The sequence below is a fragment of the Myotis daubentonii genome, chromosome 1 (genome assembly GCF_963259705.1).
Source record: "Myotis daubentonii chromosome 1, mMyoDau2.1, whole genome shotgun sequence".
Taxonomy (NCBI): domain Eukaryota; kingdom Metazoa; phylum Chordata; class Mammalia; order Chiroptera; family Vespertilionidae; genus Myotis; species Myotis daubentonii.
The window spans coordinates 1,280,595-1,302,992 of record NC_081840.1 but is presented as its reverse complement, the minus strand read 5'-3'; the positions used below and the strand labels follow the sequence as shown (position 1 = coordinate 1,302,992).

Sequence of the window (22,398 nt, the reverse complement as noted above, 5' to 3'; positions counted from 1 at the left end):
CTGGATCTGTCCTCCCTGGATTTTCCCTAAATTTTTTCCGGGCCGCTCGCGGCGGAATCCCCCGCAGCAGGGTGGGGTCGGCTTCTTCTGGGAAGTCTCAGTGACCCTCCCCACAAAGCTCTTCAGCCTGAGCCTGGGAGGAGCGGGCCTGCCCCACGCACGGCTCCCAGGTGGACCCCTCCCTGCCCAGGGAGCCACCTCCTCAGCCCTGGAGCCTCCCCTTCCAGCTCCTGCACCCTCTGTGCTGGCGCGTGGCTCACAGGGCGCCCAGTGCTGTCACCGTGACCCCCACCCTGCCAGCCGGGCCCACGGTTCTGCTCTCCTGGCTCTCAGGCAGGGCCCCTGGGGTGAGCCTGGCGGGCAGGCCTGGTGCTGGCACCTCTGTCCTGGAGGGAGCAGTGGGCTGGGGTCCCCCGCTGGCCCGGGGCTGACCGCAGGAGGAGCTGGCAGGGAGAGCTGTCCCCAGCGCCGTCCTCTGCTCCGGAGCCCGCCTCCTGGGCCTTGAACCTCAGCCTGAGCCCTGGGCTTGCTGGACTCAAAGGTTGGAGAGATTGCCCTGGGAAGGAAGGGCTGGAATGTTTGAAAGTGAAAGTATGGGGGGGAGGGGGGCTGGGGGGAGGGCAGGGGGCAAGGCAGTGGCGGGTTGCTGGCCTCAGCTGGGAAGTCCCAGCTGTTGGTCACTGGCTCTGGCTGCCTGGATGCCAGAGGCCTCACTGCGGCCGGCTCTGAGGGCCCGCTCGGCGGCCTCTCCTGGTGGCTTGTCCTGTCAGGGCCCAGTGTCTCCGTCCTCAGCAGGTATGTCCCCTGCAGGTGGAGCAGGAGGGTCACAGGGGTGCCGTGGCCGGTGGGCGGGGACTCAGGGACTGAGTACCATTCCGGGCCTCCCAGTGGCCTTCCAGGCTCCGCTCTGCCCGGAGCCCAGGCCGGCGCGCCAGCTAAGTCACAGTGGACACACACAGGCAGACAGGCAGGGACATGAAGACACGCATGCAGGCGCAGACAGACACACGGACTCGGGGAGAACACTCGCAGACGGCCGGAGGCACATACGTTCTAGATCAGAGGCGCACACGAGGAGACACATGTAGGCTCACACAGAAGTGTGGGCACACCCACGGGCTTACGCTCCTGCCTGAGATTGCTTATCTGTTTTCCTTGGGCACCTGCCCAGTGGGTTGGGCCCAGCCCCTGTCCTGAGGGGGTCCTGGTTAGAGGGCAGGTGCCCCAGACCCTGTCATTGTCCCTTAGTCACGGGAGAAGGTATGCCAGGGCCAGACCAGCTCAGAGCGGGAGGTGCTGACCACGCTCTGCGGTTCAGCTGCTCCAGGAAGGCTTCTTGGAGGAGGAGTCACTTGTGCTGAGCCTTGAAGGAGCTGGCAGCTGGGGAAGGTGGCGGGGGGGTCGCTATTGGCAGAGGGGGCAGCCTGTGCAAAGCTGGGGGAGAGGTGAGTGCTTCTGAGCTCAGAGGTGGTGAGTGGGGAAGAAGCCAGAGGAGCTTGAGCGCCCGCTAAGGAGAGTCTGCTTCTCTGAGTGATGGCAGCCCCGAGGGTTTCACGTGTCTGTGGCCACCGAGGGGAGCCCACGGGTTTCCTGGGGTACAGGAAAGCTATTTTCTAAGCAGGCGATCATATCTCCTATGAATAATGATGGTTTTATCAGGTCTTTCCAATATTTCCACCTCTTCTTTTTCTTGCCTTATAGCAGTGGTTCTCAACCTGTGGGTCGCGGCCCCTTTGGCGGTCGAATGACCCTTTCACAGGGGTCGCCTAAGACCATCCTGCAGATCAGATATTTACATGACGATTCACAACAGTAGCAACATGACAGTGATGAAGTAGCAACGAAAATAATGTTATGGTTGGGTCACAACATGAGGAACTGTATTTAAAGGGCCAGAAGGTTGAGAACCACTGCCTTATAGCGTTAGCAGACACATGGGGGGTAGTATGGTGAGAACACACCTGTCTTATTTTTAGGAGACTCTTAGCTTAGCTTGCAAGGAAGGGTTTCAAGGGAGGTTTGTGTTTCGGCAGGATCCCCCCGCCCCCCTTCTCTCCACCAGTTGCTCTGAGGAGAAAGGATCCAAGTAGGACCTGTGACCAGGTGAGGGGGGATGGCAGGTGGGAGGTGACAGGGGGAGACAGTCGCCCTGGGGTACGGCCCAGGGTGCAAACAGGCACCTGCTTCACGTGGCTGGTGTAGAGCTTTCAAGGGTGGGGTGATGACTCAGCCCAGGGGAGGTGGGAGGTTGGGGGTGGGATGGGCACTGATGGAAGATGAGGAGGGTGGGAGGGCAGGTCTAGTAACAGGGGTGGACGCTGAGGCTGGGGGTAGGGAAGGGAGGAAGCCCGGGCCTGGCTTCTTGGTCACAGTTGGGTGGCACCCCATGGCTCCTGGGTGGCATTGCCTCCCCGCCCCCCGGCTCTGCAGCTGTGCTGGCCTGACCTGGGGAGTGTGGGACCAGGGCTCAGGCTGGGCTTGGGTTTCCTGGGCCTTGAAGCTGGGCCTCTGGACACGGAGGGCAATGGGGCAGGGAGCCAGAGAGATGCCCTAGGGATGCGCGGAGGCCAGTGCGGGGCAGGGCCAAGGTGGGGTCCGCAGAGTCCAGCCCAGCAGGCCCCACCGTGAAGCCCAGGCAGGCCAGGCAGGGGCGACCTGACACTGCGGGTGCACTCCTCCTCCAGGCTGGCTCCGGGGTTACGGGGAGGCGGCTGGTGCTCAGAGGCTCTCAGGCCAGCAGGAGGGGACAGTCCCAAGTGTCCCTGAGCCGACAGGTGGTGCAGCACAGTCCAACGGCTCCCAGCCAGAGCTGTGGGTGCAGGTGAGGGAGCTGCAGGTGAGGCTGAAGGTGCCAGGCTGCGGGCTGGGGCGTGGCCCGAGCGGTGGGAGCCTCTGTGGGGCTTAGAGTAGGGGAGTGACCGGCTGCCTTGTGCCTCAGGGAGGTCACGAATGGCTGGGGAAGCTGCAGGAGCAGGGCCACAGGGCTGGGGGACTGGCTGGGCCCGATGGGCCTGTGCTGCAGCTCTGATTTGAGCAGGCTGGGCCCCAAGTAACCTCCCACGAGACCACCCCCAGCTGCACCATTGTCCGAGGAAGAGGGGCGTTTATCCAAGGCATCCCTTGAAATAAGCTTTAACTGTGCAGGTATTCAGGCGTTTAAAGTAGTTGCCAGCAAAAAGACTCCTTTGAGCTGGCAGGGCCAGGAGTAGGCATTTTCACCTGACCTTATATTAGTACTAGAGGCCCAGTGCATGAAATTCGTGCATGGGAAGGGGGGCGGTATCCCTCAGCCTGGCCTGCAACCTCTCCAATTCGGGACCCCTCGGGGGATGTCTGACTACCAGTTTAGGCCCCACCCTACAGGGATGGGGCCTAAACCTGCAGTCATACATCCCTCTCGCAATCTGGGACCGCTGGCTCCTAACCGCTCGCCTGTCTGCCTGCCTGATCGCCCCTAACTACCTCTGCAGGCCTGATCACCACCTAACCACTCCCCTGCTGGCCTGATGGCCCCCAACTGCCCTCCCCTGCTGGCCTGATCACCCCTAACCACCTCTCCCTTGGCTTTGTCCAGAAGGAAGTCAGATGTCCATCCGGAAGATGGCCAGTTGACCTAGTCTAATTAGCATATTACCCTTTTATTAGTATAGATCCGTAGTTGGCAAACCGCAGCTCGCGAACCAGATGCAGCTCTTTGGCCCCTTGAGTGTGGCTCTTCCACAAAATACCACGTGCAGGCGCGCATGTACAGTGCAATTGAAACTTCGTGGCCCATGCGCAGAAGTCGGTATTTTGTGGAAGAGCTGGTATTTTGTGGAAGAGCCACACTCAAGGGGCCAAAGAGCCGCATGTGGCTCGCGAGCCGCGGTTTGCCGAGCCGCAGTTTGCCGACCACTGGTATAGATCATTATGGCTGCCGGAGGAATTATGCCACACAAATAGTTGCTGTTGCAATTCACATGCAATTTATTCTCCTTTTAACATTGCAGCGGGCACAAAGCTTATCAGCACACAGCACACTGTGACTCACAAAACTCCTGGCGCTGTGGGTACAGGCTTAGCAGGATCCCCAAATGTGGCTTTCCTCTGGGGCTGGCTGGCAAGTCAGGTCAGGAGTTTCAGGTTTCAGGGGGCGTTGCATGTAGCATGGAGATCGGAGATCCAGATCCGAGGTCCTGAGGAATGGGGAGGGAACTGCACCCAAAACTGAAGGCTACCGGCGAAGGTAAACTTCCAGCCGTCAAAGCCACCAGTGCAGTGCAGGGATCAAAGCAATCGCGACTACAAAGCTCTTTTGTCAAGCGATGATCAAGGGGGTCTCTTCGGGGATTCATTTTTACAGCCTGTTCGTACCCACAGCAGTCCAGGTGTTTATCTTATAGCTACGTCAGGGTTACAAGTGTTAATCAGCAATTACACAGGCGAACCTATGTCTATTATACTAAGTCACTCTAAGTCAGTAATCGAAGTTCAATTCCTTATCTAAGGGATACACATGTTCAGGATAGTGGCGTATGTGTCCTTAATATTACACTTCGAACTTCAGGAAAGTTAACTCAAACATTTAAAGACTTTCACATTTTTAGACGTTTTTAAACATTTCTATATATTACTACAACACCCCATCCCCCCCCCCCCGAATCTGCCTCTAGGCTCCGGGGAGATCTTCAAGTCTGACCCCCTCCTGCATCTGGGAGCTGCCCACACCTTGGGCCCCTCTGCCAGCTGGCACGGTCCTCATCGCCACGCCTGCCCCTGCTGGGTTCTGAGGGGCACCGGGGAGTGGGGAGAGCAGGGGACCCGGCTCCTGTGGCGATGCTCCCTGCCTTGTGTGGGTGGGTCTGAGTCAAGGCAGGGTCGCTGAGCTCTGGTACCAGGGAGGACGGTGACCTGTGGCCGGGGCGGGGCCAACAAGGCGCCATCAATCACCTGGCCAGCCCCTCCCTCAGCAGGGCCTCCTGCCAGCTGCCCGCAGCCTCTGCGAAAGGAAGGTAGGTCTCTGCTGGCCCCTGGATGGGGGTGGGTGAGGGCCTGGGGAGAGGCTGTTCCTGCCTGATGTCCAAGGACGGGGTGCTGGCCCTCAGCTGGCCTCTGTGGGGGGTGGGAGCTGGGAATGAGCTGGGGCTCAGCCTCTTGGTCAGTGACTTCAGGAGGTCCTGTCCTTCCTTTGCCCCAGTTTCTCTGAGGCTAAACCCTCCACACACCCCTGCTAGGACCTCCCGTCCAGCTGTCCAGCCGGCAGAAAAGGCTCTCTCCTCTCCCACCCAGAGCTTCACCTAAAGCCCGAAAGCCAAGCACAGCCATGCTGGCTGAAAGGGAATGTGCCAGAGCCTGGGGGGCCTGGGTGTGCAGGGCCAGCCTCTGATCTGTACCCCCAGAGCCTAGGGCCCCTCTCCTCACCTGCTATGGGGGCAGATGTAATGGGTGAGAAACTGCCTTGGGCACCCCCAGCTCCTAGTTAAATATAGACCAGGGCCCCTCCCACCACCTCCCCCTGCTGGCTGCAAGTCCCCGATAAGCTGCCTCCTCCAATGCCCACAAGCTGATTCCGACTCCCCCTGGGAAGGGGGACTCCCAAGAGAGTCTGAGTGCCCCTTGAGCAGAAGCAGTTAGGCCTGACAGGCCGAATGGGGGTGAGCTGAGGCCTGGGGGGCGGTGAACGCTGTGGTGGTGGCTGGCATTTTAGGCCTGAGGACCTGAGGTCTAGGAAGTCCTGGATGTGGTTGCTGGGTGCAGCCCAGGGGACTGTGGCTCGGGCTGGGCCCCAGGAACTGCCTGCCCGTTTCCCCTCTCCACCTCTGCTGGAGGGTCTGGCCTGTATGAGCGGTGAGGATGGGCACCTGGGGGAGACCCCTGGAAGGAGTGTCGGGGGGGCTGCCTGGAGGCAGTGGCTGTCTACCTCTCTGCGCTGGCTGCAGCCTGGCACAGACAGCACTGGCCTGAGAGCTGCCTGGTGACACGCCATTGTGACAGCCCAGGACTCTCCTCCTGGGGGAAGCTTCCCCGACCACGCGACTGGGCCCCGCCAGGCCCCACCGGGCGCTCACGTGCTTCTGTCCCGCTCCCCGTGGCTGGGCACCCTCAGGCCCCCTGTGCTTCCTCTTCGTCCCCAGCTCTCCTGCTGCTGCCATGCAGACCGCACCTCGGACAGTGGCCGCTGGGCTGGAGCTGCACAGCCCCAAGGAGCCTGGGGAGCCACCGACCCCAGTGCCGGGCACTCGGCAGGCAAGCAGCGGGGAAGGGCCTAGCGCCCAGCGCGAGGCCTTGGTGCCAGGCCTGGGCGCCTTCCAGCGGGCCTTCTCCCGGGTGAGCCAGCGGACCACGGGCCGGGCCTCGGAGGAGGACCCAGGCCTGCTCCGCCGCAGCTCCCGCTTCCTGTTCCGGTCCCTGCGACGCTCCAAGGACCACAGGCCGGCCGTGGACCAGGACCAGGCCACTGCTGTGCCAGGGGCAGGCCACGGCCCTGAGGAGCTCTCCAGGGCCATTGACGGCGTCGGCCAGCAGGCATCCCCCAGGGAGGAGCCGGAGGAGCTGGAATCTGAGGCAGGTGAGGGCGGCACCAACAGCATTAAGCCGGGGGGGAAACTGAGGCCAGAGGGTAGACAGCGGAGCCCAGGGCCGGCCAGGCTCTCCCCAGTCCCCCAACCCCTGCCCCCGCACAGTTGCATTTTAAATTCCACTGGCATTTCCTGTGGGCGCAGGAGAGGGAGGCTCAGAGAGATGAAGTGACTCTCATGCCTCACAGCTGGGACGGGAGAAATGGCACTGGAATCCAGACTTGCGGCTCCATAGCCCTGGCCTCTTCCAGCCTCCCTGGCTCCTGGCCGAACTAGTGATGGACAAGGCGCTGCCCTCTTAGGACACGGGTCACAGAGCTTGCAGGGAGCCATGGCAGCCTGGAGGGGCGGCCGGGGTAGCCCAGGAGAGGACACACAGGTGCTGTGCCCTGAAGGGGGGCACAGGGGGAAGTAGAGGCTCCCAGAGCAGGGGGCTGGCCCTGAGCAGGAGCAGCACAAAGTGCTCCAGCTGGACACGGGGCAGCAGCCTGGGCATTGCAGTCTGACTCCTGGACCTGCAGGAGGGGCTGCACTTGAGGCCCAGGTAGGGCTCAGCAGAGCTGGGATGGCGGGAGCGGCGGTGGGGGGGCGGGGGGCAGGGGCTGATCCACATGCGTCTGCAGCCGGGCTTGGGCCTGGGGTTCTGCCTCTTCAAACGTGATTCAGGGGGTTCCGGCAGTTGGGGATGTTGCTCCTGGAGCGGCCTTCAGCCGAGCTCTGAGGCCAGGCAGCGCCGCTCCGGGGTCAGACTGGGGGCTACAGGCTCGCGGGGTCCCCTCACTGCCCCTCTCCTGCCTCCTGCGAAAAGGCAAGTCCGTGGCGGATCTCATCACCGAGTGGCAGCTGCTGGCGGCCTTCGAACAGCTGCAGCGCCTGGAGACGCGGCTGGTGGCCGAGAAAGCGTCGCACACCTTCGAGCAGGACCCCACAGGCTTCGCTCGGCGGGCCATGGACGTGTGCCTGCACTACGACGGGCTGGCCGCGGAGATCCGCGCCATCGTGCGCGAAACGCTGGGCCCCGACGGCGTGGCCGCGGACGCGCTGGCCGAGTTGGCCCGCGTCGTGCGCGCCGAAGAGGAGGCGCACCCGGGACCCCCCGCCGACGGCGACTTCCTGCGCACGCCGCGCCGCTGGCGCCAGCTCTGGGAGGACGAGGTGCGGCGGAGCGCGCAGGAGCGCGTGCAGCGGGCGGGCGCCGGGGAGGCCGCGGGCCTGGCGCGCCTGCTGGCCGAGCTGGGCGGCCTGGTTCGCCGCGACCTGCAGAAAGTGCGGCTGGAGGTGCAGCCCGCGTACGCGGCCGCCGGCTTCCCGGCCTGGGAGACCTATCTGCGCGCCTACCACGGCGCTGTGGCCCAGCGCCTCCAGGAGCTCGCGCAGGACGCGCGCGGCTGCGAGCAGCTCTACATCCTGCTGGACTGGGCCGCCAACGTCTACGGCAGGTGAGGGTCCCGGGCGGCACAGAGGGGCGAGTCCCTTCCCCCTCCCTTTTCTTCCTGGGCGAGGGCTGGTGAGAGTCCCGCAGGCCTCTGGCATCCTTTCCTGCGGTTCTAGGCCATGGTGTGCTCACAAGGGGACACCCAGGCGCCGGCTCCCGAAACTGGAGAGCGTCAGGGGGACTCCTACCTGGGCAGGGAACCCCGCTAGAGGGCCTCTGCTGGTCCCCAGGGCGCCTCTACTAGTAAGTGACTTAGAGAAGGGCACCCTCCAGGTGGCACACAACCGCGGGCTCACGCTGCTCGGCGTGGGTGGGCTGTTACCCGCACGCTCTCCTTTGGATGCCCCGAAGGAGCAGGCACAGGCCGACCACCCCAGGCTCTGCAGTGTGATGGGCGGGTCGTCTCTGCGCTGAGCGCCCGCAGCCCACAGCGGAAGAGCACGTGGGAGGAGGGTCCTGGGCGCGGTACGGGTTCTCAGAGAGACACTGGCCCCTCTCTGGGCTTCCCTGGGGTGGGCTGGATAGCGACAGGTGCCTGAGCTGCGTGGCACTGGGGCGCTTAGAGCTCCGTTGGGGGTGTACTCCGACCATGAGGGCAGAGGTCACTTCCGAGGCAGCCTGGCCAAGGTCCATGTGGAAGCCGTTCCTATGCATTCTGTGCGCACACAGCTGATTGGGCCGGGGCCAGGAAGCCCGGCTTGGGGGAGAAGCTTGGGGGTGAAGTGGGGTTGGAGGACGGGGTGGAATGTGTGATTGGAGACTCAGGTTTGGGGCCCTGCGGTGATGGTGGTGATAGTGTTACCCTTTGAGCCCGGCCAGAGGGGCGTGGGGTGGGGGGCAGCCGCTGCCTCATCACCCCCTCCTGCCTTCCAGTCCTAATTTCCTGGGCGCCCCGGACCTGACTCTGTCCACGGAGCCGCTGCCCCGGCTCCTGGCCCCAGAAGTGTGGGCCCAACTGGAGAGCGATTACACCAGCTTCCTAGAGGTGAGGAGGGGCGTGGCTAGACGACAGGGGCGGGGCTAGACTATAGGGGGCGGGGCTAGACAGCAGCGGGCGGGCTTACGCTCAGCGCTCCAGCGGCCCAGGATAGCAATCCAAGGCTCCCCGCAGCCCGAGCCCTGGCGAGGTGACCCTTGTCCCCAAGGACGCGCGGTGCGGCTCCTGAAGTAGGGGACACCTGATCTCCTTCCGGCAGGGTCTCACCGCGCCCTCCCCCTGATCTTCCTCCCACCCCCCCAGACCAAGATCGCCAGCTGCTTCGAGAGCATCCTGCAGTTGGAGCAGAGCCGCTGGGCAGCCGCCGTGGACCCAGAGGTGCTGCAAGGCCGGTACCACTCGTCGCTGTCCATCGACATCCACATGGTGCGGCCCGGGAGGGACTGAGGAGGGGACCTGTGTTTGGGAGTAGGGACACCCAAAGCTATAAAATCCAGTACCCCCTCCCCGACTCAGACGGGAGCTTGAAGGCCCACGTGGGTCGGCATGGGGTCCCCTGGTCGCATGGCCAGGCAGGGAACGCCAGGCCACAGCTCCCAGTTGGCCGTGGTGTGGGGCGTTGGGAGGGTTGGCCTCCACGTTGAGGCGGCTGGAAGCTGGAGCCCAGATGTGAGACAGCAGGGCGGGCTGGAGCCACTAGCTGGGGCCTGGGGGTCCAGGGCTCAGAGGCCGGCTCAGAGCGTGGCCTCCCTCCTAGCTGGTGGCAGAGCACGTGAAGGCGGCGGGGTCCATCTCCGCGGAGCTGGAGGCCACCACCTTGCGGATCTGCGCGCGGGCGCTTGGCCTCTTCCTGCCCAGGTGCGGGCCATCCTCGGCCAGGGCGGGTGGGGGTAGTGGGTCAGGCCGGTGTGGATGGTGTCTCCCCGGGGGAGAGCCCATCCTGTTTGCTCAGAGTGGGAGGTCCGGACACGTGGGAGGGAGGGGCCTCATCCCAAGGCCCCGAAGCTTGGATGGGACTCGAGGGGAGGGTGGTTCTGAGGGGAGGGAGGACCCGGGTCTTAGCGCGGCCAGGAAGGCTCCCCAAGGCCTCTGCGTACCCCGCCCACAGGTTTGAAAAGACTTTTCTGGAGTCTGAGGCGGTGAGCGAGCCGCACCTGGGCGCCAACATCAACGCCTGCGAGGAGCTCAGGTAGGTCTCCCGCTCCTCCTCGGCGCGGTGCCCAGCACGGTCAGCAGGGGGCGCGCGAGCTCTGGAAATCGGGGCCCTGAAGGCGCACGCAAAGGAGACAAATTTGCAAAAAGGGGAATTCCCGGGAGGCCGCCTGGGCACCGCGGAGCCGAGTTCCGGGAAGAGATGCAGAGAGTTCCAAGGCTGAGCAGAGGCTGAGAAGTTCCAGCCGCTGGTCTCTGTCTGTTGCCAATTCGGTCCACATCCTGCCACTGTGGGCTCCATTTCTTTCCTCCCCGCATCCCAGCAGCCTTCGTTCTCTTTAGAACACGCCCTTTTCTGGGAAGCGGGGCTGCGCTGGGAGTGGGGCCGGGATCCCTCTGCCCCAGAAGCCAGAGGCCCTCCCTCTGGGCTGGCAGTGCTGCCCCATTCTGTGCCCTCAACCCTTGGCCAAGGCTCAGTGTCCTCCGTTGTGGAGGCACCAGCGGCTGCAGGGCAGCCAGCAAGGGTGGACGCAGATGCTGAGTCGCCCCGGGTTCAGATCCCAGCTCGGCCACTTGCCGGCTGTGCGCCTTGAGATGAGTCACTTCTGCTTTCTGCGCCTCCTTTCCTGACCTGCCCCGTGGAGGTCAGACCACTGCTCCCTGGGACTCAGTGCCCTCGAGGGCCCGTGCATAGTGGCTTCAGGAACCCTTGTGATGTGCCAGGGCTTTACCCACCTGGTGCCTTTCATCCCGAGGGTGGCGTCCCCATGTACAGATGGAAAGGAGAGGCTTAGGAAAGAAGTGCCACTTGTCTATCGTCTGCAGCCAGTACGTGCTGCAGCCGGACTCAGAACCAGGCCTGTCTGAATCCACACCAAGACCACAATGAGACCACTCTCTTGTCTCTAATCTGGGTCCGGCTTGTCCGGGCGGCCCCAGGGAACATTCTCTGCACCTTGGTGGGCAGGTCCCTGGCCCAGCCCCTGATGGCATGTTAGCCCGCCCTTCTGTGTCCCTGTTCTGGGGCCTGGGCATATAGCCTGGCCCTCAATTGCCTCCACACTGAAATGGGCATTGGCACCTGCAGGGAGGCGGTCAGAGGCTCCAAGAAGGGCCCCCGGGCCAGGCTGGGCCGGGCTGCACTCTCCCGGAGGGATGGCCAGTTGGCCTAGAGCTGCCGCAGGGGAGCTCTGTGTGCAATGGGCCACGCCCGTGCCCCTGACCTGCGCTTCCGTGACTGGCTCCTGGGGCTTTGGTGCTGTCCCCTCACTTGGCTCTGCTCCCAGGGTTACTACCTTGTGTGGCCTAGGCCCTTTGCAGCCGAAGGGAGTGAGGTGGCATGGCACCTAGCCCGCATGACTGCATGCCGGCCTCGTCCCGCACCCTTGCCACTTTGTAACCTGTCCTGGCCCCTCCCCAGGACCAACCTACTGGCCAGGTTCCCAGGAGCCTTCACGGAGCTGGAGCAGCCCCTTGTGGCTGCCACCTGCATCTTCCAGAAGCGGCTGCTCCAGTGTTTGCAGCACAATGTGCAGGTGAGTGGCACGGGCCCTCTCTGCCTACCTTCCACACCCAGTGAGTGCCCCCCGGGCCCTGGGGCCCAAGTCACAGCATTCATTACTCCAGGGGCAGTTTCAGGGGTGGGGTGGGGCAAGTGACCCAGACAAGGTCCCAGTTGGGCAGGGATGGGCAGGCGCTACTTCCTGGAGACTGTAGGTCAAGAAACCAGGCCTGCCTGGCTGGCATGGCTCAGTGGTTGAGCATCGACTTAAGAACCAGGTCAAAGTTCGATTCCGGGTCAGGGCACATGCCCAGGTTGCAGGCTTGATCCCCAGTGTGGGGCCTGGAGCAGGCAGCTGATCAATGATTCTCTCTCATTGATCTTTCTTTCTCCCTTTTCCTTCTTCTCTGAAATCAATAATATACATATATTATACATATGTATATATATTTTAAAAGAGCCCTAGCCGATTTGGCTTAGTGCTGGCCTGCAGTCTGAAGGGTCCTGGGTTCGATGGTGGTCAGGGGCACATGCCCGGGTTGCAGGCTCCATCCCCAGTAGAGGGTGTGCAGGAGGCAGCAGATCAATGATGCTCTCATTATTGATGTTTCTAGCTCTCTCCCTTCTTCTCTGAAATCAATAAAAAAATATATTTTAAAAAACTTTATCACTTAAAAAAAATAAAAATAAAAGCAAATAAAAAAGGAACCAGGCCCCTTACCCAGCAAGACCTGGCTGCAGGCTCCAACCCAAACCCGAGCCCCTGGGAAAGCCCCGTGCATCACTGGTAGGGAGGCCCGGGGCACCCTGCGCCGGGAGAAGGGGGTCAGAGAGACCCCCAGGGTTTCTTCCTGTTGACAGACTGGCCTCCCTGCCTGGCTGTCAGGAGCCCCGCATGGCTCCAGGGGAGGCCCAGTGGCTGGGCGGGCACAGTTGGAAGAGCCCCCCTTGTCCTCGCCCAGCCGCTCTTCAAGCTCCTGTGCACCAAGGCCTGGCTGACGCAGGACACGCTGCAGCCCCTCATGGACAAGGTGGTGGCCTTCGCCGGCCACCTGGAGCGCGTGGCGCCACCTCGAGCGCAGGTATCTGGGAGGAGCGTGGCCCTGGTGGGTTCCTGCCCAAAGCCAGGCCCGGGACCCTGACCTTGACCCTGACCCTGACCCGCCCCGCCCAGGAGACCCTGCAGGAGGCGCACCGCTACGTGGTCCGCGAGTACCTGGCCCAGGCGCTGAGGCCTCGCGAGCGGTTCCGGGGCGCCGAGCGCCTGACCGGCTCCCAGAAGATGGGCCTGGACGCCCAGGCCATCGGGGACACCTTCCGGGGCCTGGTGAGCGGCTCCCCTCCGAGGGGTTCTGGGGCGGCCAGCTCTTCGCTGCAGTTGGGCTGCTGCGAGAGGGGCGGGGTCGGAGCGGCGCTTTGCATACATTTACATATATTTACATACATTTTGTGGGGCTCCAAGAGCGAGGGCCGACACTGCATCTGACCGCACGGGGCGGTGGGAGGCCTTTCCTCCACCCCGACCTCCAGCCTTTGGAGCGGAGGGCCCCCTCCCGACACAGCCACCCCTCAGCCGGCTGCTGGTCTGACTCCAGGCCGGACTTCCGGCTGGGCCTCAGCTTACCCTCTGAGCAGAGGCGTGAAGACCCTGAGCTGCACCCTGTGAGGTGCAGGTCTACCTGGCGGAGCCCCGCGGAAGGGTCGCGGTGGGGGCTGCGGGAAGGCTGCCAGTGCACTACGCAGGGGCCCCGGGCAGGGCCACAAGGGCTCCCCGGGAGGTGGCCAGCCCACAGATTCAGGCGCGGCTCCCTGGCTCCGCAGGGCTCGGAGGCCACGTGGCTGGACCAGGCGATCCCGTGCGTGGCTGACATCCTGGGTGAGACCTACAAAGACGATATCCAGCGGCACCTGGAGGCGCTCATCGGGGGCTACCCCGACATCAGGTCTGTACCCCTGCTGCGGGGCTCCCACAGGCTGTGGGCCGGGGTGGGTCCCATCCCCGAGGCCGCGGGTGGGCAGGTGAGGAGCCTGAGGGTGATGCGAGCTCATGCGAGGGGGCGCCTGGAAAAGGGGGTTCCCCTGCCTCATAATCTATTCTCTGTGGTTTTCACTCTGTCCTGTGGTGGGATGGGGGACCCCTGGAATCTGAGCGGGTCCGGTCCCTCCTCGGTGTCTGATGGTGGAGACATGTCCCCCGCTCCCCCCCCCCCGCCCCTCGCGGGGAACTTTTGGGGAACAAAGCCCTCTCTGGAAGCCCTGCCAGGAGGAAAGAGGCTTTGTTTGGGGGGAAGGGCGGAGGGGTGAGTCACCAGCCCGTGGGAATCCCAGCTCGTGGCCTTGGGGATGGGATGGTGGAGGTGTAGGAGCACCTTCCGCAGCCCCCAGAGCCCCGCCCGCACTGTCCCTCCGACAGACTCAGAGGGGCCCCCCTCAGCGCTCTGGGGCTCCCCTCCTGGCCCCGTGGGGTTCCCCTACCCTCAGTGGCCCTGCCCTCCCAGGCTCCTGGAGGCGGGTGCCCTGGCCAGGAAGGGGTGACTAAGGAGGCCTCCTCCACCGGCCTTTCCCCTTGCTGCCTGGCTGGGCCCCCCTTTCCCAGGCCCATGATGCCCCTGGCCCGCCGCCCTGTGCACACGCATCCTCCTCCCTCGCCCCCCGCCCCCCAGTGTTTCCTGAGCCTCTGCCTAGGCGTTTCCCCAGCTGGCGGCCCCTTCTCTCCACCAGACAGACCCTCCAGGCCAGCCAGCTCCTCCAGGAGCGCTGCCCCGCCCGCCTCTCTCAGACCAGCCCCAGCAGCGGTTCCCCTCACCCGGGGTCTGGGGTGTCCCTGGACGTGCTGGGTCTGCAATGAGGGTCGTGTCTCTGCAGGCAAGAGCACGTGCTGGCCATCCTGGCGCTGCGCCGCCTGGGCCGCCGGCGGAACCACCGCCTCCTGCAGCGCGCCCAGGACCTGCTGAGCGCAGGCCGCGCCGACACCGCGGGGGGCCGCGTGCTCTTTGAGGAGATCCAGGTGCCCGCCTCGGTGGACTTGCTCATCACCTGTATCTAGTGCTGGGCGGGCGGAGCAGAGCTGACCTCAGGGGGCGCTGCGGGAGGTGAGGCTCAGCCACTGTCCCCCTGGCCTGAGCCCCACTCCAGGAGTCCAGGGAGGCACTCCCAGCCCTGCCCCATGTCAGCCCAGAGTCATGAAGCTTCCATCCTCAGCCACGCGTGGCCACTGGGCCAGAGGGACAGCAATGGCGGAAGCATTTCAGGCATCTGCTGGGGAGTGTGGGGCAGGGGCTCCCGTCCATGGTGTCGGCACCACCCAGTCTGAGCGTGAGACACAGAGTTTTAAAAAATAAACGTGAATTGCAGCGGTGCTCCCCTCGGAAAGGCAGGCCAAGACGGCTGGGAGCGGGAGGCCTGGGGCCCCACGTGCCAGGGAAGGTTCTGTGGCCCCATTTAGTGGATGCGGAGACGGAGGCAGGCCCAGAGCTGGGAGGCCCACACCTGTGGCTGCCGAGCAAAACAGGCTCCCGCCCTGGAATTTGGGGTTCGCTGCCGGGGTCCAACCCCAGCAGGTCCAGGGCTTCCCAAAGGCGTAGACGGAGTCGGCGAAGAAGGAAGGACACGGAGACAGCGTTCAGTTGATCAGCAGCCTAGCCAGGATCTCTAGCCAAGTTCTGGTCTCGATCTCCAGAGAGGTTCTGCTTTGGATCTCCAGGGAAGTTCTGTGGCCATGTTCCCTCGCTAGGCTCTCCAGCCAGGCTCCGTCCAGGCTCTCCAGCCAGGCTCAGTCACCAGGTTCTAATCAGGTTCTCTTGCCATGTTCTATAGTCAGGTTCAGTCCAGGATCTTTTGCCATGTTCTCTCCAGTGAAGTTCTTCTGTCTCCAGGCTCCGTGTAGGTTCTGTCTTCTGAATTCTCTTCTAAGCTCTGTCTCTTTCTGTCTTGTTACATCTGTATTTATACCAGTTGATTCAATCCCATCAATCTCTATTCCAAAGGTTAGGGCGTTTCTTATCTCCATTCCAGGGAGTAAAGATTAAGTAGCTTAAGCATGATTGTTCATAGTTAAAGTGATTAATTACCCGCCTGGCACTTAGTTAAGGGGTTTTATTCCCTCTCTAACTTCAGGGGAAAATCCCTACCTGGGGAAACAACCTTTCTCAGAGGTGACCTTGGTTAAAACACATAGTGCCAAGAAGGTGAGCAAACATATTAAGAACCGTATGCCATATATGCCAGGTCCCTTGAAACAGCAAGCATGGACCGGCTCCCGGCAGTTCGCTGCCTCAGGTGCCGGGAGCCCCGCTCAGCGGGGGGCCTGGGCGACAAGGAACCGCCAAGGTTTGTTGTGTGGCATCAGGGATTGGGTTAGACATGAGGGACTTCAGGCTGAGGGGCTCCTGCCAGGCAAGTGAAACCCTCGGGTGTGGGGGCTGACCCCATAGGCCTGGGCTCGGAGGGGGGGCTGAAAGGAGATCCCTCCATTGGGCACCTGGCTCCAGCCTTCGGCGAGGCTGCTGGGAACCTCATTTGCATTGGCAACCTCAGCTTGGCCGGAACCTGGGCGTGAGGTGAGGGAGTTGACCGGAGTCATGGAAACAGGCAGAGGCCTCCCCGCCCCTCCCTGCACAGAAGGCCCCACTGTCTTTCGGCCTGGCCCTGACCATGGCAGCGCAAGGGAGCAGGTGGCTGCAGGGGGCCAGGGCTTCCCGGCCGGGCCTCAGTTTATCCCTCTGGAGCCAGGCCCCTTGGAGCATGAGGAAGCTGTTTCCCAAGCACAGGGCGAGGGTCCTGAAAGGCTGCAGGGCCAGCACGCAGGGGCAGGGGCCGTGTGTCTCCAGACCCTCCGGCCCACCTCCCTGCACCCCGGCACTGAACAGAACCCAGGCAGGGCTGTCCTGCTCCTTCCCCGGGGGCTGCAGCACAGTCAGGGCTGAGTCCTGGTGGGCCCCAGGGGTGGGAGCAGGCACGCATGGGTGCTCAGGGGCTAGAGGTGGGGGGGGGGGAGTGCCCAAACCTCCCTGGTGGGAATCAGGTGGGGTGGGGTGGGTGGAGGTGGAATGAGGAAGAGGAGAGGTTGGAGTTCTCAGGTTCCAGGTTGGGGGTGTGGCAGGGAATGTTTGAGAACTGCCACTGACCAGCAGTCCTGCGGGGTAAGGGGGGGGGGCAGCCAGCAGAGCGTGAGCTGGCCCTGCCTCGCACCAGGTGGCTGGGATGCTCAGCCACGGGGAGGGGGCCACAGAGGGTGCGAGCCCAGGCTGGGCTCACCCCAGGACTGCGCTTGGGCTGCAGGCTGCCCTCTGCACCTCCTCATGCCCCCCAGAGAGGCCTGGGCTGGAGCCCCCAGACTTCACGGAGCAGGCCCCGACTCCAGGCCCCTCAGCTCAGGGGTGGACAGGACAGCCCTGTCCATGGAGGAGCCCGGGAACGTGGGCACTGGGGATAGACCAGTGGAGGGAGGAGAGGGCGCCGCCAGGAGGAGGGTGCCAGGTAGAGGCAGGACCAGGGACCTGCTGGAGGGGACGCAGCCGGGACTCCAGCTCGAGGGGCACCGGGGGGTCCCAGGCTGTCCTGCCTCAGGAGAACTGCAGACACGGGGCACGGTCCCTCCATCCTCGGGTGTGGATCAGGGCCAGAACATTCCAGCGACACACGCACACACACACTTCTTTATTGGCCAGACAGCTTGGCCAGCACGGCCGGAAGCGGCTCTGGAGCCAGGCCCTAGCCTACGCTTGGCCTGGACCACAGGAGCCAAGTTCTCTGGGCTCTCCTCTCTGCAGGGCCTCATGGGACCTGGTGACAGGGAGGGTGGCAGGGTCCTGGGCACAGCCCCCACCCACCCCTGGGGCAGAATAACCGATGGCAGAGCCCTGGGCCTGAAGCACGCAGGGTGTCCCCACCTCAGCCAGCCCTGTGGCTCCCAGCCTCCCCGACTGCACCGTTAGGAGCGGCTCATCCCCACTCGGCCTTGGGAAGCTGACTCCAGGCCCCAGACGCGGCTGGGCTGACGGGAACACGCACCGGGCCTGCCCGGGCATGGAGTTCCTGCCAGGAAACTCTCACTTCCTGACTCCGAACCTGGAAGCTCAGGGAGACAGCGTGGTCTCCGCCTCAGCGCTCCCTGCGCGGTGAGGAGGCTGCTCAGTCCTCTGGGGCCTCCCCACACGCCGCCCCACTCACCTCGGGCTTTGCTGCCACTCAGCGTCCCCCCCAGCCTTGCACCAGGGTCTTCCCAGCTTTTCTTGCAGACCATGGCCTGGCCATGCCCCTGGGAACATGCAGTCACAGGGGCCTGGCTTTATGGCTGGCATTTACATCACCCTCCCCAGCCTGGGAGTCACAGACAGCGCCCCATTTCACTGGAAAAACTGAGGCACAGAGAGGTGAAGGGCCTGGCCTACGGTCTCGTGGCTGGAAAGTGCAGAGCTAGGCCTGAACCCTGGCCCACGGCTGCAGGCCCCTCCCTGCCTGGCCCTGCACCTCACCTATACACGGGGACAGCCCCCCTTGAAGGGCCCCTCACCACTGCCCAGGAGTGCTGGAGGCTAAGACCAGCAGGTCATAATTATGCAAGAAGTCCTTCAGAAGGCTCATGGACCTTGGGGCTTTTAGCAAGGGGACAGTGTTGGCTGAATGTCTCAGGGCAGTCCCCTAACCTGACAATCTTTTACTGTTTACCAACCTTACCTTTGATATGTATGTTTGCTTTGCTAAAGGACAAAACCTATAATAATAAGAGCTAATATGCTAATTAGACCGGGCTTCAACCTTGGGAATGAAGCAGGGGCTGTGCGAAAAGCCTTGGGGTCTCCGTACCCGCAGGCAGCTGGAGGGAAGCCATCCCAGGTGCCAGAGAGATGCCCGGAGGGCGCTGGCAGCTGAGGGAAGGCCTACTCTTGCACAAATTTCGTGCATCTGGCCTCTAGTGTGTAAATAAAAAGCTGTGGGTCCGGAGATTAGGCGAGCCAACTCGGCTAGAGAAGGGTTTCCGCCTGGTTCCCCGTGCCTTCTAAATTTATATTTCTTGTCTAGTGTATCCATTTATGCGCGGCCCTTCTCCAGGTTCCTGAACCCTTGCTGCGAAAGACTGCGGCACAGGAGGGGAGAGGGGGCTGCTTGGTTCCCAGAGCAACCTGCTTCCCCAATCTCACTTCCTTCCTTTGCCAACACAAAGTCCCCTTAGGAACCCCACAGACCCGCGGGCCCCCCATGGTGGTCAGTGTCTGTCTGTGCTCAGGCCTGGAGGGAGGAACAGGGATTCAGCCTTCGCCTGCTCACTGCCCTTCCCCGCTCCAGTCCGTGAGAGTGCTGGGCAGTGGCTCTGTCCTGGGCACCATGGCAACAGAGAGCAGGACCCCTTCCTGGGCCTCAAGGCGGGGATGTGCCGGGAGTTGGAGCTCCAAGGGTAGGTGCCACCAGGTCATAGCCCGGCCTCCCCGGGACCCCTACTGTAGTGAAATGCTTGGAGGAGGACAGACACGTGGACATGTCAGGCCCACACCTGGCCCACTGCTCTCCTGGGGCCCTCCCCCTGCCAAAGCTGTATATACCACACACCTATTAGCGGCTAGTGAAACGTGTTACATGTTTTCATCTGTGACTTTGGTATGTTTTGGGATCGTGGTCCATTCACTTAGTTCAAAATTAAAAAGGTATAAGAAGGTTATGAGGTAAAAAGTCTCCTCTTCCTTCCTCTGTGTCCTTCCCTGGGGGACACCTGCCTGTAAACAGCCGAGGTTAAAAGGGAGACCTGAGTGGCGAAGAGCCTGCCTTTGCTGTGGTCGTGGGGTGGGGGCGGGCAGCCCTTGAGCCGGGTGGGAATAAGTCCCCAAATACAGTAATGGGATCTCTGGATCTTAGGGAAGAGGGATGTCCATGGCCGTGGGGCTGTCAGGGCGCAGCCACTGTGTGCCCGGCTCCCTCCCTCCCTCCGTGCAGGGTTAGGAATTGGCTTCTGGATTCCGAGGCCCCTGGGCTGGGATCCCAGCTCTGCACCTTCCTGGCTGTGTAACTTTGGGCAAGTGACTCCCCCTCTCTGGCTCTGTCTCCTGGGGTAGAACAGGGAGCATTTGTGCAAACTGCAGACGTGGCTCATGAGGGCCTGGCTGGCAGCAGTGTCCGGAGAGGAGCAGATACTGCTGGTTGCATGCACGGGCGCTGCAGCCTTCCCTGGCAAACCCAGAGCGTGTGCCAGCCCCATTTCCAGGAGGGAAGACTGAGGCCCCGGGGGTGAGGCCACATGTCTAAAAACATCTATGTAGCCTGGCCGGCGTGGCTCAGTGATTGAGCATTGACCTCCGAATCAGGAGGTCACAGCTCAATTCCCAGTCATGGCACATGCCCAGGTTGTGGGCTTGATCCCCAATGGGGGGGTGGGGGTGGAGGAGGGGTGTGCAGGAGGCAGCTGGTCAATGATTCTCTCTCATCATTGATGTTTCTATCTCTCTCTCCCTCTCCCTTCCTCTCTGAAATCAATAAAAATATATTAAAAAATAATAATCTATACTAATAAAAGGGTAATATGCTAATTAGACCAGACATCCTTCTGGACAAAGCCATGGTGGGGGGGGGGCCAAGGCAGAGGTGGTTAGGGGTGATCAGGCCAGCAGGGGAGGGCAGTTAGGGGGTGATCAGGCTGGCCGGGGAGCAGTTAGGGGTATCAGGCTGGCAGGCAGAGGCGGTTAGGGGCGATCAGGCAGGCAGGCAGGCGAGCGGTTAGGAGCCAGCCGTCCTGGATTGTGAGAGGGATGTCCAACTGCTGGCTTAGGCCCAATCCCAGTCGGACATCTCTCAAGGGGTTCCAGATTGGAGAAGGTGCAGGCTGGGCTGAGGGATCTCCCCCCCCCCCCGCACGAATTTCGTGCACCAGGCCTCTAGTATAAAATAAAACAAAAATACCAATGTTATGCCTTCCTTTTCCAAAGTCCAGACACCCAGAGTTCTCAAGTGTCGGATGAGGAGGAGAGCCCCGCACCCAGGCTCCGGGAAAAGTCATGCCCTTGGTGCTTTGGGCAGCCTTCCTCCCCTGGGCCCTGGCCCAGCCCTGCAGAGTGCTGGGATTCCCAGGAGCATTCCTGCCTCTGTCATTGGGTGGAGTCCAGTGGAGAGCAAACATGACTTCCTGGAAATCATGCCGGCTAGGGGAAGGCTGCAAGGGCAGCCCAGGCCTGGAGGAACAGGAGCTGGACTTGACCATTTTGCATCACCGCCAAAAGCCATTGCGTAAGGCCAGGCTTTTTTAGGAGAGAATTTGGGCCATTGGGGTGGTTCCTCCAGGAAGCCCTCCTGCGCTGCACTCCGTGGGAGGCCAAGTACTGGGGTCCTCTTGCCCCATGGACCCTGCAGAAGCCATTTATCCTCAGGCCTCAGTTTCCCCAACTGCCAGACAAAAAAGGAAGTGTGGGGCCTGACTTCCTCCTGGGAGGAAGGGGAGGGGCTGTTCACAAGTAAACATCTTCGCATGGGGCAAGTGCCCCCGAGGGAGAGGGTGCCCGGGAGGGTGGCTCCTGGCCAGCTGTCCCGTGGCCCCGGGGAGATCAGCTGACTCCGGCCCAGGACTGTGCAGCTGCCAGTGACCCCAAGTCAGTGACTTCTCCCGGGGGCCACAGGCCCCAGCCTCAAGGCCTCCGCCTGCGAGTCCCCTCGCCCTTCCGAGACTCAGTTTCCTCCCCTGTCAGCAGGGGACACGAGGGCCTGCGCAGTGCAGTTAGTGAGGGGGCAACCCCAGGGAACAAGGGGCCCCAGGAAGGGTCCCCCAGTCAGGCGATGGCCTGGGAAGTAGAGGGAGAAGCAGGACTGACGGGCCAGCAGTGGAAATGCAAGTCATCTCATAGAGGGAAGTGGGCCAGGCCTGGGGGGGGGGGGGCGGGGGTGGCTGGGCGACAGCCCGGTGCCCTGGCCTCCTGGTCGGGGAGCCCACCCACTGTCAGCACCCCCCTGTGCTGAAGGCCACTGCTTGGGCCTCACCTTTCCCGGAGTCTGGGTGCAGCCGGCCCCCTGACCCACAGGCCCTCAGCCTCTGCCCATGAATGTGCCCCCTCTGCCTTCCATGCCCCTCTTCCCAGGAGCTTCTCCCAGGCAGCCCCCCCCCCCCCCAGCCCTGCCCCTGACAGTCCCAGCACAGCCGGCACTCTCTCCCCACCCTCCCCCCTCCCCCCATGTGGCTGGGTCCCTGAGGGAGCCATGGAAGACTCAGTTAATGAAAAAGATTATGTAATGCCGGGACTTTCCCCCCCCCCCCCCCCAAAATGTAAACAAAGTGGAAGGCAGTAAAACCTCCCATTTCTGCATCTAAGCTGTCTGGCCTGGCAGTCCCTCCTTGTGACTTACATACATAAAACTGCATTCCCACATTGATCAACACTGGGGGGAAGCAATGTTTCATGGGGCGCCCAGCTCCACCACTGACCCACAGACGGGGCTCAGTTTCCCCGCCTGAGAAAGGGGCCAGTGAGGGAGCACCCATCTCAGAAGATTGCCCAATGGAAGCAGTTAACGTGCACAAAGCCCTCAGAACAGCCTGGGGTGGCAGCAGCCCGTGCCCACGGGTGCGAACGAACAAACAATGGGCATTCAGCCTTACAAAGGAAGGAAAGCCCGACACACGCCAGGACAGGGAGGGACCCTGACATCACGCTGAGGAATAAACCGGCCCCCCAGGACAGACACGATATGATTCCACTTCCGGGAGGCACTTAGAATATCACACGCATATAGAGACGGAGGTAGAATGCAGGTCACCGGGGCTGGAGGAGGGGGAGGGGTTAGCGTTCGATGAGTTTCTCGAGGATGGCGGCAGCGGCGATGGCTGCACCACAGTGCAAAG

The 22,398-nt window shown here is 62.6% G+C and overlaps 1 protein-coding gene across 5 annotated transcripts; it reads left to right on the top strand.

Annotated features, from left to right (window-relative positions):
• The first annotated feature begins 4,715 nt into the window (after positions 1-4,715).
• EXOC3L4 (exocyst complex component 3 like 4) lies at positions 4,716-15,116 on the top strand. 5 transcript variants are annotated; one of them, XM_059685842.1, is made up of 12 exons: positions 4,734-4,991; positions 6,114-6,547; positions 7,366-7,996; positions 8,866-8,977; positions 9,233-9,355; positions 9,687-9,787; positions 10,038-10,118; positions 11,502-11,616; positions 12,545-12,664; positions 12,757-12,909; positions 13,404-13,525; positions 14,448-15,116. In XM_059685842.1, the coding sequence occupies exons 2-12, from the start codon at positions 6,130-6,132 to the stop codon at positions 14,626-14,628; spliced, it is 2,157 nt and encodes a 718-aa protein (XP_059541825.1). In that variant the 5' UTR covers positions 4,734-4,991; positions 6,114-6,129; the 3' UTR covers positions 14,629-15,116. The 5 variants fall into 5 exon arrangements, with proteins under 5 accessions (XP_059541843.1, XP_059541841.1, XP_059541825.1 ...); XM_059685850.1 differs by lacking the exon at positions 4,734-4,991 and adding an exon at positions 5,618-5,633; XM_059685861.1 differs by lacking the exon at positions 4,734-4,991 and adding an exon at positions 5,708-5,826.
• The last annotated feature ends 7,282 nt before the right edge of the window (positions 15,117-22,398 follow it).